Raw genomic sequence first — 16,191 nt, 5'->3', positions numbered from 1 at the left:
GTGTGTTGGCGTGTGTGACTTTTGTCCCACGAGTTTAAAGAAGCGGGTGATTACAGGGCAAAGGGTAAAGCCCGCAAGAAGAGCTTTGGGGTTAAAGTTTAAAGGCTGGCAAATGAATGTGTTTCAAATTAATGGGAGGTTGTGACAGTTACAGTGAAACATGTGCAACATGAGAACAAGTGCATGTGTTTGTGTGCATGGGAAACACACACACACACACACACACACACACACACACACACACACACACAGTATACACCAGCTGCTTCGGTGGAGAAAACAGCTGCTTCACTTTCTGATGCACACACAGGTATAAACACACACATAAACCCAATAAACCCTGTCTCTGAAGCGTTCGTCGTCTCTTTCTTGCACACACACACACACACACACACACACACACACACACACACACACACACACACACACACACACACACACACACACACACACACACACACACACACACACACACACACACACACAGACGTACACCAATGAAAATTATTGATGTGCTCTCTTATAAAACAGTGGCTGCTCCCTGAAGTATTCCTGGCAACATCACAGGCTGAAAATAGCTGCCGACCCAAATAACTTTCCCCGCCGGAATGAAGAGGAGCCAGACCACAGCCACCGGCGACTGGCTTTACTAATTGGCATCATTTTACAATGAAATAATATCTGGGGCAAAAGACGGAAAAACACATAGCAGTAAACCGGTGAGCAGGAGGGTGTGCTGTCTCGCCGCACAAACGCTCACAGAGTGGGGAGTGATTTGAGGGAGGGAGGGTCGAGGGGTGGAGGACGGGGATGCCTTCCTTCTTGTTAGCATAAGTTATAAAATTTTCCTCCCTGAAAATACACAAGGGGGAATTGAGTAGTGAAACATTTATGTGACGCCATCAGTTTAGTAAAAGATTACAGCAGGGGTTCTTGAATGTTTTTAAGTCATAAAGTGGTATTTGTATCACAGAAACCCACATGAATAGATCCTTTTTTATTGATTTAGTATTGAATAATAAAATGTATTGCAAGGACTTGGAGATGGTGCGGCCACGTCTACACACATTTCGGCCTTTCAAATGATATGGCTCTGATAAAATCCACCTATTAAGTCAAGTGTGTCAATCAATGACACCTTAAAGTCTACATTTTAGTTAGAATATTACAACTTACAAATCTGGTTTCAGGTATCTTCTAAGAATCAGGTTGAAATTGTCTTGATTTTTAGTGTATCAACCTGCCATTATCCTTCTACACAGACTAATTAGAGCTGATTTATATGGGAAATTAGTTTTGATATTTGTGCTTTACTGGCAAACTTGTTTTACAAGACCTTGTCCCCCCCACCGCCACCATCACTGCAGCCATCTCCCCTTCTTCCCTCTACACCTCCCCCCTGACACCACAGCACCCTCCCTCCTCCTACTCCACCTCAACACAATCCCCGCCTTACATCACCACAGACCAGGTCAGAGAACAGCTGAGGAAGCTCCGACCCAGGAAAGCAGCAGGCCCGGATAAAGTGTGACAGAGACTACTGAAGACCTGCGCTGCAGAACTGGGGGAACCTCAACCTTAGTCTGCAGCTTGGGAGAGTTCCTAACCTCTGGAAGACATCCTGCATCGTTCCGGTTCCCAATAAGACCAGGCCCAGTGAGCTGAATGACTTCCGACCAGTGGCACTTACTTCACACCTGATGAAGACGTTGGAGCAGCTCTTCCTCAGCCTCATCAGACCCCAGGTACAACACGCTCAGGACCGCCTGCAGTTTGTGTACCAGCCAGACAGCGTGGACTCCCATCTGGACAAGGGAAGCGGCACAGCAGGGATTCTCTTCTTGGACTTCTCCAGTGCCTTTAATACCATCTAGCCCCTTATACTTCCAGCCAAACTGAACAGGATGGGAGTGGAACCCTATCTGGTGAACTGGGTCAGAGACTACCTCACTGACAGGCCACAGTACGTCAGGCTGAAGGACACCACGTCTGAAACTGTGGTCAGCAGCACTGGAGCCCCTCAGGGCACAGTGCTGGCCCCTCTTCTCTTCACCCTGTACACCTCGGACTTCTGCTACAACCCGTGCTGTGTCACATACAGAAGTACGCCGATGACAGAGAGGAGGAGTATTGGAGTCTGGTGGGGGACTTTGCTCTCTGGTGCCACACTAACCACCTACAGCTCAACACCTCCAAGATGAAGGAGCTGGTCATTGATGTTGGGAGGTCCAATCCAAGACCGCAACCAGTCCTGCTAGAGGGAGCTGAGGTGGAGGCTGTGGCTGAACAATAAACTGGACTGGACAACACACACCAGCCACCTGTACAGGAAGACACAAAGCAGGTTGTAATTCCTGAGGAGACTGCGGCCCTTTACCAGTCTGTGGTCACCAGTGTCCTCTTCTACACCTCAAGAATGGATGAACTGATCAGGCGGGCCAGCTCTGTGTTCGGCGTGAAACTGGACTCGCTGGTGAGGAGGACACTGGACAAACTGCTGGACATTATTGAGAATGCCAGTCACCCACTGCACACATGCCCAACTTAACGGCAGAAATAAACTTGTGATATAGGCTAAGCTCCATCCACGCTCCACCTCTTTCCCCATTTTGGGATTTTTTTGGAGTTAGACGACGTCAGACACTGTCAAGATGGCAACGGCTGGAGCCGCCCACATCGAGCTTCTCATCTTTTGTTCAAAAACTTATGGGTGACGTCCCAGAGACCATATTTTTGTCTATGGTTATTCCACAAGATTCCACCAAAATTCCTGGTTTTAACCAAAAGAATTACCAACATTGTAAAACACATCGTGTGAACGGCCCACACACACTCACATGCAAGTACAGAGGGAGATAGAGGGAGGAAGGCATAAACACAGATGTCTTTTGGCAGCCCAAATCTTAATTAGCACTAGGAGATTCATCTAATCAAAGGGTTGCCAGCCCATCATTAAGGCTAAAACACACACTGCTCTCCTCACATACCAGAACAGAACAATGAGAAACAGAGGTACGCTGTCACACTGATGAATGGCTCTTCCCACAGGTCTCATTAAATCACAGAAGGGCACTTCCCAGGCTGTTCAAAGAGTTAAGCAGGGTGCAAAATTGTCTCACCCTCTCTGACTGTCTAGTTTGACACTTATAGAGCCTTTTTCTTCTGAGGCGGCATGTCAAAATAATATCTTTCTTAGTGAAAATATGTGCTTTCAGGCTTTGACATATGGGCTAATCCCAATTCAAGCTGAATCTGCCTGGTTTTGAGGACACAAGTCGTATCTTATTCAGACAACTCAGCCCTGCAGGGGTTTGGAATGACTGAAACTACATGATGTAACCAGCTGTAGAGAGCAGAGCAGTGTCTTTAGGGTAATTTTGGACCCCTGCTTAATCTTGCAGTGAATTTAGCATTTGCTGCTGAGAATGAAAAACATCCTTTATCTGTTTATGAGTATCTATCCCTGGTTTAAAATACACATACTATGAAATTGAGCTTTAACCTTGAACGTATAACAAGTAAAATTACAAAAGAAAATTATGAGGAATCTTAGGAGAACAGATAGGTGGATAGTTGGATTGAAGGACGGATGGAAGGACAGTGATACTGAGGGAGAGGTCCTAACACACTGGCCAACTAGATGGTTTTGGATCAAAGGACCATAGCAGGTGGAAAACCCCCACTGGCTTTGCATGTTGGACAACTGCAGCTGAGTATTGAGTCTGGCATGCAAAGTGTGCACACACAAAAAGACATACACACATCATTTTACATAATCTAGCTAAAGCCACACCTCTTCCCTTTGCAGGACTCCAGCTGAGATAACCTTTCAAAAGACTTTTACAAGAGCACGCGCTCCTGAAAAGTCAACAAGGCATTGGCTACTCAGCTCTGATCTTCACCAATGACCGTCCTGCTCTATAAACTATCCAACTGGTTTCAGAGCGCGGCGCATCCTTGCGGCTGTCACCACCAAGAGCTTAGGGCTGTGATTGATGACTGGCTTTGGATGACAACAACAAGCAGCGGTGTTTACTCAGGGAAAATTGCCCTTGTCTCTCTCCACCTTCCATCTCTTTCTCCCCCTTTCTCTCGCTCAATCTCTGGAGAGAGATGGTCCACATGGCTGGATCTCTGGTTTCTGGATGGATATGAGTCCCTCGGGGTGGGATTAGCCTCCCAGAATGACAGCTAAACAAACAAATAGGCCAAAGCTGGTCTTCCTCCTTGCCAAGGCTGCCTAGCAACAGGTAGGCAGTAAGATGGGATGTAACGCTTGGTATGTCACAGCCAGTTATAGCTATAAAATGCCTGGACATGGTGTGAATGTGTGATCATTATCAAAGCCAATGGATTTACAAATATGTGAGCAGGCTGGAAGATTAAACACATTGTGGTCTAAGTAGGAAGATTGGGAGGAAGTAACCACGGCAACTGGCTATCACTGTTGCAGACTCGATGTAGTGACTCATGGCAATTTTTCCACGTCATTTAAAATGCATAGTGTCATTGTGATGGGATTCAGCCATTACGACAAACAAGCCAACATACACATGACACTGTTAGCATCAACAATGATTCCTCACATTGTTCACCACTAGAAGATACTGTATTGGCCCTTCAGAACCAGCTATTGGTTAAATCAGAACTGAACTGGTTCTGTTCTGCAGAATTAAGGGCATGCCGCTTTAAGTGACAGCTGGGTGCCATCACAGGTGGCTAGTGTAGGCTGTACGCTTCATTCGACCCACCTCAGCTCCATCTACTCTTCAGCTGTGATGGATGCAAATACTTTTGGTGCAATGTTTACGGCAGATTGGTGCCATTTATTTGTGACACACTGTGAAAATGTGCCCTTATTCAGCATTGTGTCGAATTTTGATTGCATAACTCTCCTGAGTTCAACCTTTTTTTTGCAGAGAGGTTGACTTTAAATAGGAGTTAGAGCAGAGCAAATCAAACAAGGCAGCTGTAACTTCGTCTTCTCAGAATATGAAAAAAGAGAGACAGAGCAGAGAGAGTCATGAGATAAAAAGAGAGAGAGAGAGAGAGAGAGAGAGAGAGAGAGAGAGAGTCGGTGGTGATTCCAAAGCATAAAACGAGTGCCTGAGACTTCTTCCCTTTCTCTTTTCTCCCTGCGGTTGCCAAGCCGGATGGCAGCAGCGAAGCATGTCGGATCACTGTAAGGTGCTGTAACGGCTTCCCGATTTCGCCTCAAATGATGTGAAAGTCATTGCCAAGCCATGTGTACTGGTGTGAGGTGAAAAAAATGACTGGCTTCTCTTCTCACTGTTAATCAAACCCGGGGTGGCAGAGCGTTTTGCAGATGGAAGCCATACATAAAGATGTGCTTGTTCACCACGCTCCCTCTCTCTTCCCCATGCTGCCTTTTTTTATTCTACACCACCTCCTCACCCCCTCTCCCTCCCTCCCTCTCTCTCTCTCTCTCTCTCTGACGGGCCCGTCACCAGAGCACCAGACAAATGAATGCTTCCTCCACGTCCTCTCTTTCATCAGTGCTTCCAACCTTTTCATCAACGCCCATAAAGCAGTAGAAGGCACCTATCACTGGCAATTGCCTCTCAGCTGCATGAGTGATGAGACAGAGGTGGCAGAGTTCAGTAAACGCTCTTATGGCAGAATGGATGTTACTGGGTCATGGGGTCGCTCGCACATCTCATTACACAACACACACAGACACACAAACCTGTACACCTGCATGTGGCAGTGTGTTCATGCACAGAAATCTTGATCTATAGAGAACGTCCTGCCAAATCAAATTGTGAGCATGTAAAACAAACCAGTGCATGTGCATGTAAGGATGCACGTGCATGTAAGGGTGTTTTAATCTCTAGAGACTAAACTAAAGGTAAAATGCAAAATCAAATCACTGAGAAAACAGCAAGCACATCCTTGTTAACGTAACTGCTGCTGCTGCTCAGGAGTCAAATTGGGTTTTCGCCGTTCCAGCTCATTTATCTGTTTATACTAATTAGATGAACTCATAGCTCTTTTAATACAGCCTCTTTTTTTCTCTCCCGTAAACAGACATGCATCTTTTCTCCAAATCGATGCATTGAGAAATAACCTTGTGGCTGAAAACACTTTAAAGCGTCCAGCAGAGATGCTGCACGGTGCACAAAGGCTTCCTTTCATGCCTCGCTGCGTCACTGGCCAGGCCTTGTCAAATAGATTCTACGTGGCATCCATCTTCAAGATCTTCTGACTGCTATCGGGTTAGAGGCGAGCAAAACAACGCCGTGAGCAATCAATTCCATATTTGACATTTGCTCATCATGGGTTAGCACAGGCTCGTCAGAATACTTTGAGCATGTCTGGGAATTAACTGTAGCTATAAAAGACCGCTGCATTATATGAGTGACACAAACTGTAAGGGATGGATCTGATGTCCCCCACTGCATAGCTACTTGTAGGCACTTTGTGCAAACTGGACCAGATTACTCAGTTAAACTAAAAGGGAATTAACAAAGTTTTCTTTGGAGGGGCATCCAAACTTGATTCCAGGAACTGCACATCATACTTACAGTTGATGTGACATTTTAATAAAGCCACAGGCACAGAACAGAGACACTACCAGGAGCTCTTTTGAGACAAATAAGATTAAATCCCAGTTTGTCCTTCCTCCTCCTGCTCACAGAATACTCAACTGTGCCTGTTATAGGATTGATTTAATTTCAATTTGCATACATCAAAAGGTCACAAAGAAGACACGGGGATGTGTTCTTTAACTGGTTGCCTTATTTTAGCTTCCTACCTGGACATTCATTCTCATTACTATTGCAAAGCAAAGCAAAGTGACTTGGGGAACATTGTTACCTGAGAGATGCTGTGTTAGAGCAGAACTGAGCAGTGTACGATGTGAGGAAAGCTTACACAACAGCCCTGCAGAGATCAAAAATCCATACTGTGCTAATTCTATAAGAGGAAAGCAGAGTAAAAAAAAAAGGAGAGAGAATGGAGGAACAAGGGATTGAGGAAGACGGAGACAGGAAGGAGGGGGCCAGTTGGCTGCACTCTCCGGGATGGCTGCTGCTGTGTGTGAGAAAGCAGCTGTGGCCTACTGAGGATTACATAACATACTGAGACACATACACACCGGCCGACCAGTACATGGCAGCATAAGGATGCATATGGATATTCTGCAGATTCTGTCGTCTTCCTCCTTCTTTCCTTCTCTCCTCATCATGATCTCTGTAGAGGCCGAGATAGGGGTCACCATGCTGCCTCTCTGACCCTGACACCAGCTTATTAAGGAGCAACCTTTCCCTTCCCAGAATACAAAATAACTCCATCTATCTGCATCCCCACTTCTCCGTCCTGTTCCTGACACCATGAGTCTGTACCCTCTCTTTCTCCGACTGTCTTTCCGAGCGTGTTCGCCGCTCCTGGGGGGGGTTTGAGCCCACCGGACTATGAAATGCGAAACCCTGCAGCGGTGAGAGAATGTGCGTGCTCTGCAACTTCCTCCACCTCTACGTTTGCACCAGCCCCCCCACTCCCAGACGGTGCTGCCACTGCCGCTGCTGCTGCATGGGAAGTATGCGTGTTATCGAGTGGCGAGCACGAAGTGAATGCATTTACACGCAGTTGTGCATATGGAGGTCGCGCCAGAGTGCCCTGATGCTCCTTCCACATTTAGAACACACAATCTGTTCATATCCACATATGGAGGCCCATAGTGCACCGTGTAGCAACATACAGACATTTTGCTTGGGTAGGCATCAGGCACTCAGTCTACGTGTGTGTGTGTGTGTTTGCGTGCATGTGCGTGTGTGTGTGTGTGTGTGTGTGTGTGTGTGTGTGTGTGTGTGTGTGTCTTGAACCTCTATGGGATAATATATGTGTTGATGGGTATGGAGAGTGCCCTGGGGTCAATGACAGACAGCCATTTGTGGTGTCCCGTTACGGCCTATCCATCAGGGTCAAGTGCTGAGGATGAGGACACGTCATCCATGGATCCCGAAGACAGTTGAGAAATCAATCACATCAAGCCTGAAATTCAACCCAGATGTTTTGTCTTTTGTATTTTATTATCTGAATGCTCAGAAGATGCTGATAAATGTTTGTCAGTGAAGCCAAACGAGGCTTTATCACAGTGAATGCCAGTTTACAAAAGAGCATAATGCACACTGGAAATTGCAGCCAAGATAAACAACAATTTCTGTTGATAAAGACGCAAAATTACACATGTAGACTTTGCATTGAGGGAAACTGGGTTCCACATATAATGAGTGTGTTATGACCAGCCATGCTCGTTCCAAATCCAGCTCAGCCCCGCTGTTTGTTCCAACTCTGAACAACCAACTGTACTGGGATTTGGAGGCAAGACAGCACAGTTCAGTTTGGCACTATTTAGTTCAATAATGGAACAAATAGCAGCCTCAAATGTACCATCTGCAGACCTCCAAAACACTTAACTCTTTTTCTGCTCCCCATCCCCCTATAACTGCCTGAATCATGCCTCACAGACACCAACAGGGGACACAGTCATCATTCTTGCCATCGCATCTCAGGGAGCCATTTAGGGTCTGACTACAACGGCCTCCTATCTCACCATCAGACCCCATAAAAGCATCAAATTCTAAATTGTGCCTGGAATACAGGGGATTGCTCAAAATGCGGGTGTCGGCTGGAGGCAGAGCTTTTAAGGCAAGCAGCAACTCATAATTCATGTATTCAGGAGGGCTTGCTGGCTTCTTCATGTTGCCACAATGAACGCAAGGATTGCTTTGCCAAGAACATCTCTGTGCTGTGTGGGGAGAGGGGGTTTCAAAGTGTGGGGTAAGTCATAATCCGTGTGCTCACAAGAACACAATGCAATCGTCTTATTCCAAATAAGGGTTGTTTTCCCAAAACTTTGATATTTACTCCAATGATTCGTTAAGGGACACAAGACTCCAAATGCTTTCAGGAAAAGCCTGCAAATTGGAAAAAGTGTTTTTCAAAGCTCTATGAATGATACATGTCCCCACATTTTTGTGTTTTCTGTAATTACGGTCCTATTTTGAATCAAGATTGTGATTAAAAAAACATCTTTATGCTACAAAAATGAAATACAATATACTCTATTCTAGTAGCAAAGTGGCAAAAGAAGCTGTCAGCTGACACCACATGTGATATAGATCCATATATGCAATCAGCTGTGACAGCACTGCAGCCAAGTTCAATTCAATCAGTCAATCTCACATGTGAAAATTGCATTTTCTCACATAAGATAAAAGCAGGACAGAAATGCCGCTTTTAAATAAGAGCACATGCATGCTTGTTTTAAAAAAGTGAAAGTGCAATGTATACATTTAAGAGACAGTGACTGTTAAACTTGACGACGTCTTTCTTTAATTCCAAAATGGACGTTGTCTCCTGGAGAATAAGCTGCAGACATTTCCAGTCTCCACAGATAAGAGCTTCCAGCCTTGCGCCTGGACTCGCAGCTGTCTCTCTTCCATTTGCATTAGGTATCGATTCTGGTGTGCAGGCTGCCGGGTGAGAAACAGGGAGACACATGCACTGCATATGGTGCACGCAGGCCCATGCAATTTAAAACACACTGACAGTGAAGCTGGGAGTGCGAGACTTGTTATGAAAAGATGCGTTGGTGGCGAACAGTGGGATGCCAATTAGGGTGCTTGGCCACAACGAATGGATCCGCGGTCACGCATCGGTTTCTCTCTCCCCTTCTCCCTCTCTCTCTCTCCCTGTCACTCCCCCTCCTCCCCTCTTACGCGTGGAGCAGAGAAGTAGGGGAAAGCTGGAGCTCCTATTGCATGAACAATACCGGCATCAAATTTCCATGCAATGATTTTTTTTTTTTTGCTCGGTCAGTCAAGTGCAGCATGGAAAGCATCATCACTAGCAGCAGCAGCAGCAATGCAGGTGGGCCTGCGTGGCCCTTACTTTGACTTAGATATGGAAAATGAAGGGATGTCTCGTAAAAGATGGTGCTCACGGGCATGGGAGATGCATTTAATTCAGATTATAGCAGAAAGAAAATAAGATTAGACTGAGGAACTCACAAAAGTATATTTCCCACGAGAAAATGTAGCAGTTAAATAGATAAACACACACACACACACACACACACACACACACACACACACACACACACACACACACACACTGCACGTCCACTATGGTATGGTGTGATATAGTGTCCGTCTGAGGTGTATAAGCGCAGTAATCGCTATGTAAAGTGCCGGTGCGTCTCCCAGCGCATTTATCACCATGTGGCCGCGTGGACCACCGTGCTTATCTCCCCATATTCCTCCTCTGACTTTACTTGGATGGAGGAAGTGCACGAGGGGGGGAAACATGTATGCAGGTAGCAGTTATTCTTTCCCTGTGCTGCCTTCACCCGTTTCTCCACCACTGCCTTTAAAGCTGGTAAAAAAGCCAGACATGTTAGAGTATCTATAATGAATTAGTGAGGGGATTTCTCGCCATGTAGGGGGGGTTCACAACTCAGTAATGTGAGGGATGCAGATGTATTATTCACGACCAATCCAGTCCCTATTATGGGATTCGGATCTTCATCTCTCCAAATTGCATTTGACAGCTTTATTACGCGCCAGCATGTGTTTGCGTCTTATCCACTCTCCTATCACAGGGGAAATGGTCAGATATCTGAGTGATGGAAAGCATTTCATCTCCTCATCTCTCCCTGAACTACACACATCCACGCTTTGGAGAAAAGTTGACGCCTGCCTCTCGAGCGCATGTGAACCCGTCAGCGAGCGGACCGTGTGATTAAACCTCTGTAATGTGGTGGATGTACACCGGCGATGATTGAAAGTTGAGACATACCTGCTGCCAGTTTTCCTCCAGTGAAGGCATGGCAGAGAAGTAGCCGGTGTCGTGAACGAGCTGAAGTTCCTGAAAGATACTGTGGTTCGCTAAGACATCCATGCTGACGCTCGATGATGGAAAACAAGAATGATCCACAGGAAATGTGCCTCCTTTCTTGGCTGTGTCAGACTTCTGCATCCACTTCTATCATATTAGTCCATGAGAAGAGAGTAATTGTTCAGTGCGGTGGCTGCAAATGTGGCGATTAGGGTCCCTGTACCTGCGCGCATTATCGGAGTCGGTGCGTAAAAGAGACAGGGGGTGATGGAGGCTCCATGCGTATCCGTGTTGCCAAACTAGACACTGATAGGGAGCCAAAGGAGGGGAGGGGCTTGGTAAACGGAGGGGCGTTGTTTAGTTTGTCAATCAACTCCCCTGTTTGTCCATTTAAGGGAAGTGGGCGGTTGAGTAGTTGTTGGAGCCGCGGTGGAGCGTGGAGAGGCGGGGCTTGGCACATTTAACGGCCGGGATTGGCTCCGGTGGCACGTCACTTGAGCCCAATATGGGCTCGATAGGTGAGCTATTTATGGATGGGTATATTAGATTTGGGAGAAGGTCTGAAAGGCTAGTCTGAGAGGAGAAGCCATGGTGTAAACATCATGTGCTCACAAACAGGAGCCTGAAACCGTATAAATAGGCTGCTATATTGTCCCACTGTGTAAATATTAAAATATAATGAGATGCAGGATGAGGCATTACACTGTAAGAGAAATATATCCCTGTATAGGGACCCCATGCTTTAATAATGAGTTTATAGTAGACGTAAACTTAATGATATTTTAATCTCCTATAATATCTCCATAATGCTGTTACAGTGTTCCTGTAGTATTAAATGTTGTGGGTATATTGCCCATAATAAAGATTTTGTGTTTTTATTCTATATTTTTAGTGCAATAATAAAACTCCACTGGAGACTTCCATGCAAGTTGTTCACTGAGGTTAAAAGTCATATATATATATATATATATGACTTTTAACCTCATATATATATAGTCATATAAAATGTTTATCCTATAATTTGACAGGCAAAAGGCTTATTACACCGACCCAAATTGATAAAAAATCAGCACTTCTGTTCTGCATCTCCTGTGCTGTAAGTAAAACAACGGGTGAGTAGAAGTCCATGTGTGTGTGTGTGTGTGTGTGTGTGTGTGTGTGTGTGTGTGTGTGTGTGTGTGTGTGTGTGTGTGCGTGCGTGTGTGTGTGTGTGTGTGTTTGTGTGTAATGATAGATAAGTAGCCAAATCTTTCTCGGTACGTCTTGTTTGGTGGTGTGAGTAATGCCGCCTATTCGCCTGCCCCGTGTAAGCCATCGAAATTGTACACTTCCATGCAGGCTCAATAGTATTCTCTCTGTCTCACACACACACACAGACACACAGACACACACACACACACACACACACACACACACACACACACACACACACACACAGAGTGTTGTAGAGGTCTGTAATCTCATTACAGTGCGAGGGGAAGGCTGGCCGAGGGCTCTGGCTGCACGATTTACACATGGCATTTTGGGAGGGAGAGCTCAGCTCAGACGGACGATGAAGCTTCCCGCTGACATTTATCCATTTGACACAACTCACTCCGTCTCTCTCTCCTCCTCCTGCTTCTTGTTCCTGCCTCTCTCTGTCTCCCCTTTTCTATTTTTTCCTGCCGATCACTCTTTAAGTCTGCCCCTTTCATTTCTCATCCGTCTGATTCCATTTCTCTCTTTCTGCCAACCTCCATCTATACCTCAGGTGTAGTGGACAGCTCTAAGTACAGGTGTGTAAGCACCCAAGACACATTTGAGGACGCATTAGGATCTGATCGCTCAGATTACTTTCTTTTAGTAGTGTGCATGAAAATGTGTTCTTGGCCACACTGAAGGACAACCTCCTCAACTTATGTCCTCTGTGTAAGCGGAAGTATGTACTCATCTGCTAGCTATGTCCGCTATGTCTGAACATGTCATAAAGGCCATAGAGATATATTACAAGAGGACGATTTGGTTGGCCCGGATCACGCCCAGGAATCATTTATTCTTTAAATTTAAGCAGACGAAGCATGGGATTTGCATTTCTTTCGTTAAGGAGCATTTAAAAAAGCAAGACGTTTGGTCTTTGCAAACGGAAATGATGTATGTGTAGAGTACAAGCGTACAAGTACAACCTATCACAAGCGGTCGCTGAAGAGCATCCATATGGACGAATACGGATGTAGTTTGTGTGACGTCCCCCATAGATGAGCAAAAGTGAAGCTCAAAGGCGGCTCTGACTCCCGAGCTTTCAAAGAACCATGTTATCATGACAACACAACACCAGGCATCATAACCCTGAGGTCCACCAGGATATGCTGCAGCTTTGGGATCTGACTGACGAGCAACTAAAGCACACAGACAAAGTTTATTTATTTGAACTTGCATTCGTATTCGATTCATTGTTGCACTTTAAGTTTACATTTTGCAGGTTTGGGATTGCCGTCTGCACATGGAAGTTAATTTGGGTCATGTGCAAATACGCTGTGTTCATGGAGGACCACTGCTGACACACTTTACATCTTCAAACTGTAATTTGTGACGTAAAGGGGACATACGCTCATTTTCAGGTTCAAACTTGTATTGTTGGTTTCTGTAGTATAGTTGTGACATCACAACTGTACAGACGTCCTGACGGCTCGTTCAAAGACACAGTCTGTTTGCATTTCTGTGTGGATTGAGCCGTTTGATACTTTCACAGTAAAATAAATACATGGAAATCTCATTTTTACAATACGAGACCTTTAATATGGGACCTTTAATGACGGAAAATGGGTGTCGTATTACTCAGATTTTTTAATAATAGTAAAGTCAAGAGTTTCCACTTCCAGAGTCCTAAAATTCATTGTTCACAATTAAAATATTTATGTTTTTAGCAGCTTATAAATTTCAGAGCAAAGCTATAAATTCCAGTGTATCCAGCTGAATGAGAGATAAAATATCAACTGTAAAACGTGCCTTTACAGCACTCAACATGATTAGAATCATTATGAACTTTATCCCTGAGTTTAAGACACTTTATATTATGGCTACTTTATTGTTCCGCTTTCCATATTTTTACTATTCCTATCAATCTTCCCTTTTATTTGATCAGCCGCTCTGAAAGATCACAACTTTGCGACGCAGCGGCATTGGAAGAAACGCAGTTATTTCACACTTAAGTTAAGTTACAGTTTGTTTGCAGCATGCTACCCGCCGCCATTGCCTGAATTTAGGGAAACTCGTCCTAGTGCTCGTTCCCAGCAGTGTTTCCCCCCCAACTCCACCTCCTCCTCCGCCTCTCCGGCCCGAAGCCCATGCATATCATAGATAAAAAATAAGTGCTCACCATTATCCGTGGGCACACGGCGTTATATTGTGGATGCTGACATTGCTCTTACCTGGCAGTTGGTGCTTTTACTATATTAATAATGGAGCAGGCGCCATCCATCATGGGGATATGAGGCTTCTAATCATGTCAGTTCCCTGCATATTCACTCCTTTCATCAAAAGAGGGGGGAGAGGTAGTGAAAGAGAGAGGCAGAGGGGAACGGAGGAAAAGCAGCAGAGTGACGGTGAGAAGCAGAGATAAACAAAGGGAGGGGAAATGATAGAGGGAAAAGAGAGAGGGAAAAATGGAGATGGAGGGGACTATATCAATGTGCTGAACACATGACAGATGTCCTTGGCCTTTTGCTGAATGGCTTCCCTGTTGGCAGGAGTTAACCAGTGTATTTAAACAGGACAAGACGAATGGGACCTCTACTCCCCTTGCTCGCTGAACCAGCCCATTTCTATTCCAACTCACAGCCTTCCCCCATGTGGGAATGCTAATATGGTTAGCTGACATTGGCAGGGGTAAAACTTCCTAATGCTGTTTTATTGCAATATTCACTTAACGTTAACTTTCCATTCTCTTTTCATTTTTCATGGAACTTCTGCAGGGTATGAGGGGAGTTTTACAGTTTTTACGCTGCTTGATTTCTCTTTGTGAAAAAAGGAAAACTATGCAAATCTACCCTATCCTACATTCTTTCCATTTCATTTGTTAAAGAGGAAAGACCATTCTGCTCTAATGTAATATAACTGATCTACCAAAAACAAGTCGATTTGCATGGAAAAAAGCACCTGATGTTTGCGGCGACACTCTCCCAAAGCCCGCCTCTGTCCATTTGTCTCCAGCAACAGTGGGACCTCGAGTGCCGTTGCTTTGCTTTGCTTCATTTTGCCTCATTTGGCGTAATATGACATCCACATGCTCTGATGTGTCTGAACATAACATTTGCACAAATATGCCGCATTTATTCCATTTTAAATTGCTTCAGTGGAATATGATGATAACCTTTGTGTTTGGCAAATAAAGATACACAAACCTCCAGCATCTGTCCTCCAGCAATGCTTTTGCCCAGCAGGGAAAAGGGAATTTGCTCGTGATTGATGGGCCTGGTTAAATAAAGATAAGATTTTGAAAATGCGGCCATATGTCTGCCGTATGCACCGTCTCTTTTTGGCTTGGAGCCCGGATGCAGAACATCTTCAATATCCTGACGTCTTCATGCTGCTCTTCCATAGGGAAGTTGGGAGAAGATGGAGGTGGAGGTGGGTGACGAGGAGGGGTGGATTTCAGAGCGACAGGCTGACTGAGGAAAGCAATAATGAGCACTCAGGGCTGTCTTGGGTGCAAAATGCATCCCCTACGAGATAGCTGCAAGGTAGGGGGAATTGAGAAGGGGCGGGGGTGAAGGGAGAAAAGGGTGTCCTCTCGACTGGGTGGGTTAGGGTTTTGATGCGGCACTGCTGCCTCCTTCACTGGGAAGAGCGAGCGGAAACACTGCCAGTGAGGAGGCCAGGTGGGGCAGTTGATAAGTGCCAATTAGGCGACGATGAGTGGGAGATGGAAAGACCCATTTGCACGCACACTCCTGCGTGCACACAGGGAGGAGCAGTCCAAAAGTGAAACAAATAGGGCCTAATCCATGTCAGTTCTCCCAGAGTCGCTCTCCTTCTCACCCCCTCTCTCCCCTCCTGCCCGTTAGGTGACGTCACATCACATCAGCTAAAAACGCGGGTTATGAATTGCTGTTCCATTTAGTTCTGTCTCCGCCTGGCCTTGGCCTCTTCTGAAGGCCACTGAAAGGAGCGTTTTGTAAGAGCTTGTCACATTACGACAAAGGACAATGCCCAGTGTCAGGCGTCCAATTAGCAAATTCACTCACGTATTTAGCCCATGACACATAAAATGATAAGGTAGGATGAGCAAAATGGAGCCATATTATATGTTTTGGGGGGAACTTGTTTTCACTTATGGATGAGCTTTTTAATGGG

General features: G+C 45.5%; 2 protein-coding genes across 2 annotated transcripts in view; one reads left to right on the top strand and one right to left on the bottom strand.

The window, feature by feature from the left end:
• The window catches only part of klf7a (Kruppel like factor 7a), a gene marked incomplete at its 3' end in the record, with an annotated part of 37,131 nt that extends 26,183 nt beyond the window's left edge, over positions 1-10,948 (bottom strand). Inside the window, exon 1 of the mRNA XM_083937793.1 lies at positions 10,822-10,948. Within this exon, the coding sequence (XP_083793919.1) occupies positions 10,822-10,923 (102 nt within the window). The 5' untranslated portion in view covers positions 10,924-10,948. The remainder of the gene's footprint in view (positions 1-10,821) is intronic.
• Positions 1-16,191, top strand: part of LOC310964905 (receptor activity-modifying protein 1-like) — a 140,097-nt gene that overhangs the window by 54,286 nt on the left and 69,620 nt on the right. The window lies entirely within an intron of this gene.

The sequence above is a fragment of the Echiichthys vipera genome, assembly GCF_963691815.1.
Source record: "Echiichthys vipera genome assembly, chromosome: 23".
Taxonomy (NCBI): domain Eukaryota; kingdom Metazoa; phylum Chordata; class Actinopteri; order Perciformes; family Trachinidae; genus Echiichthys; species Echiichthys vipera.
The sequence above is the reverse complement of the archived record's forward strand: the minus strand, read 5'-3'. Positions and strand labels throughout refer to the sequence as shown.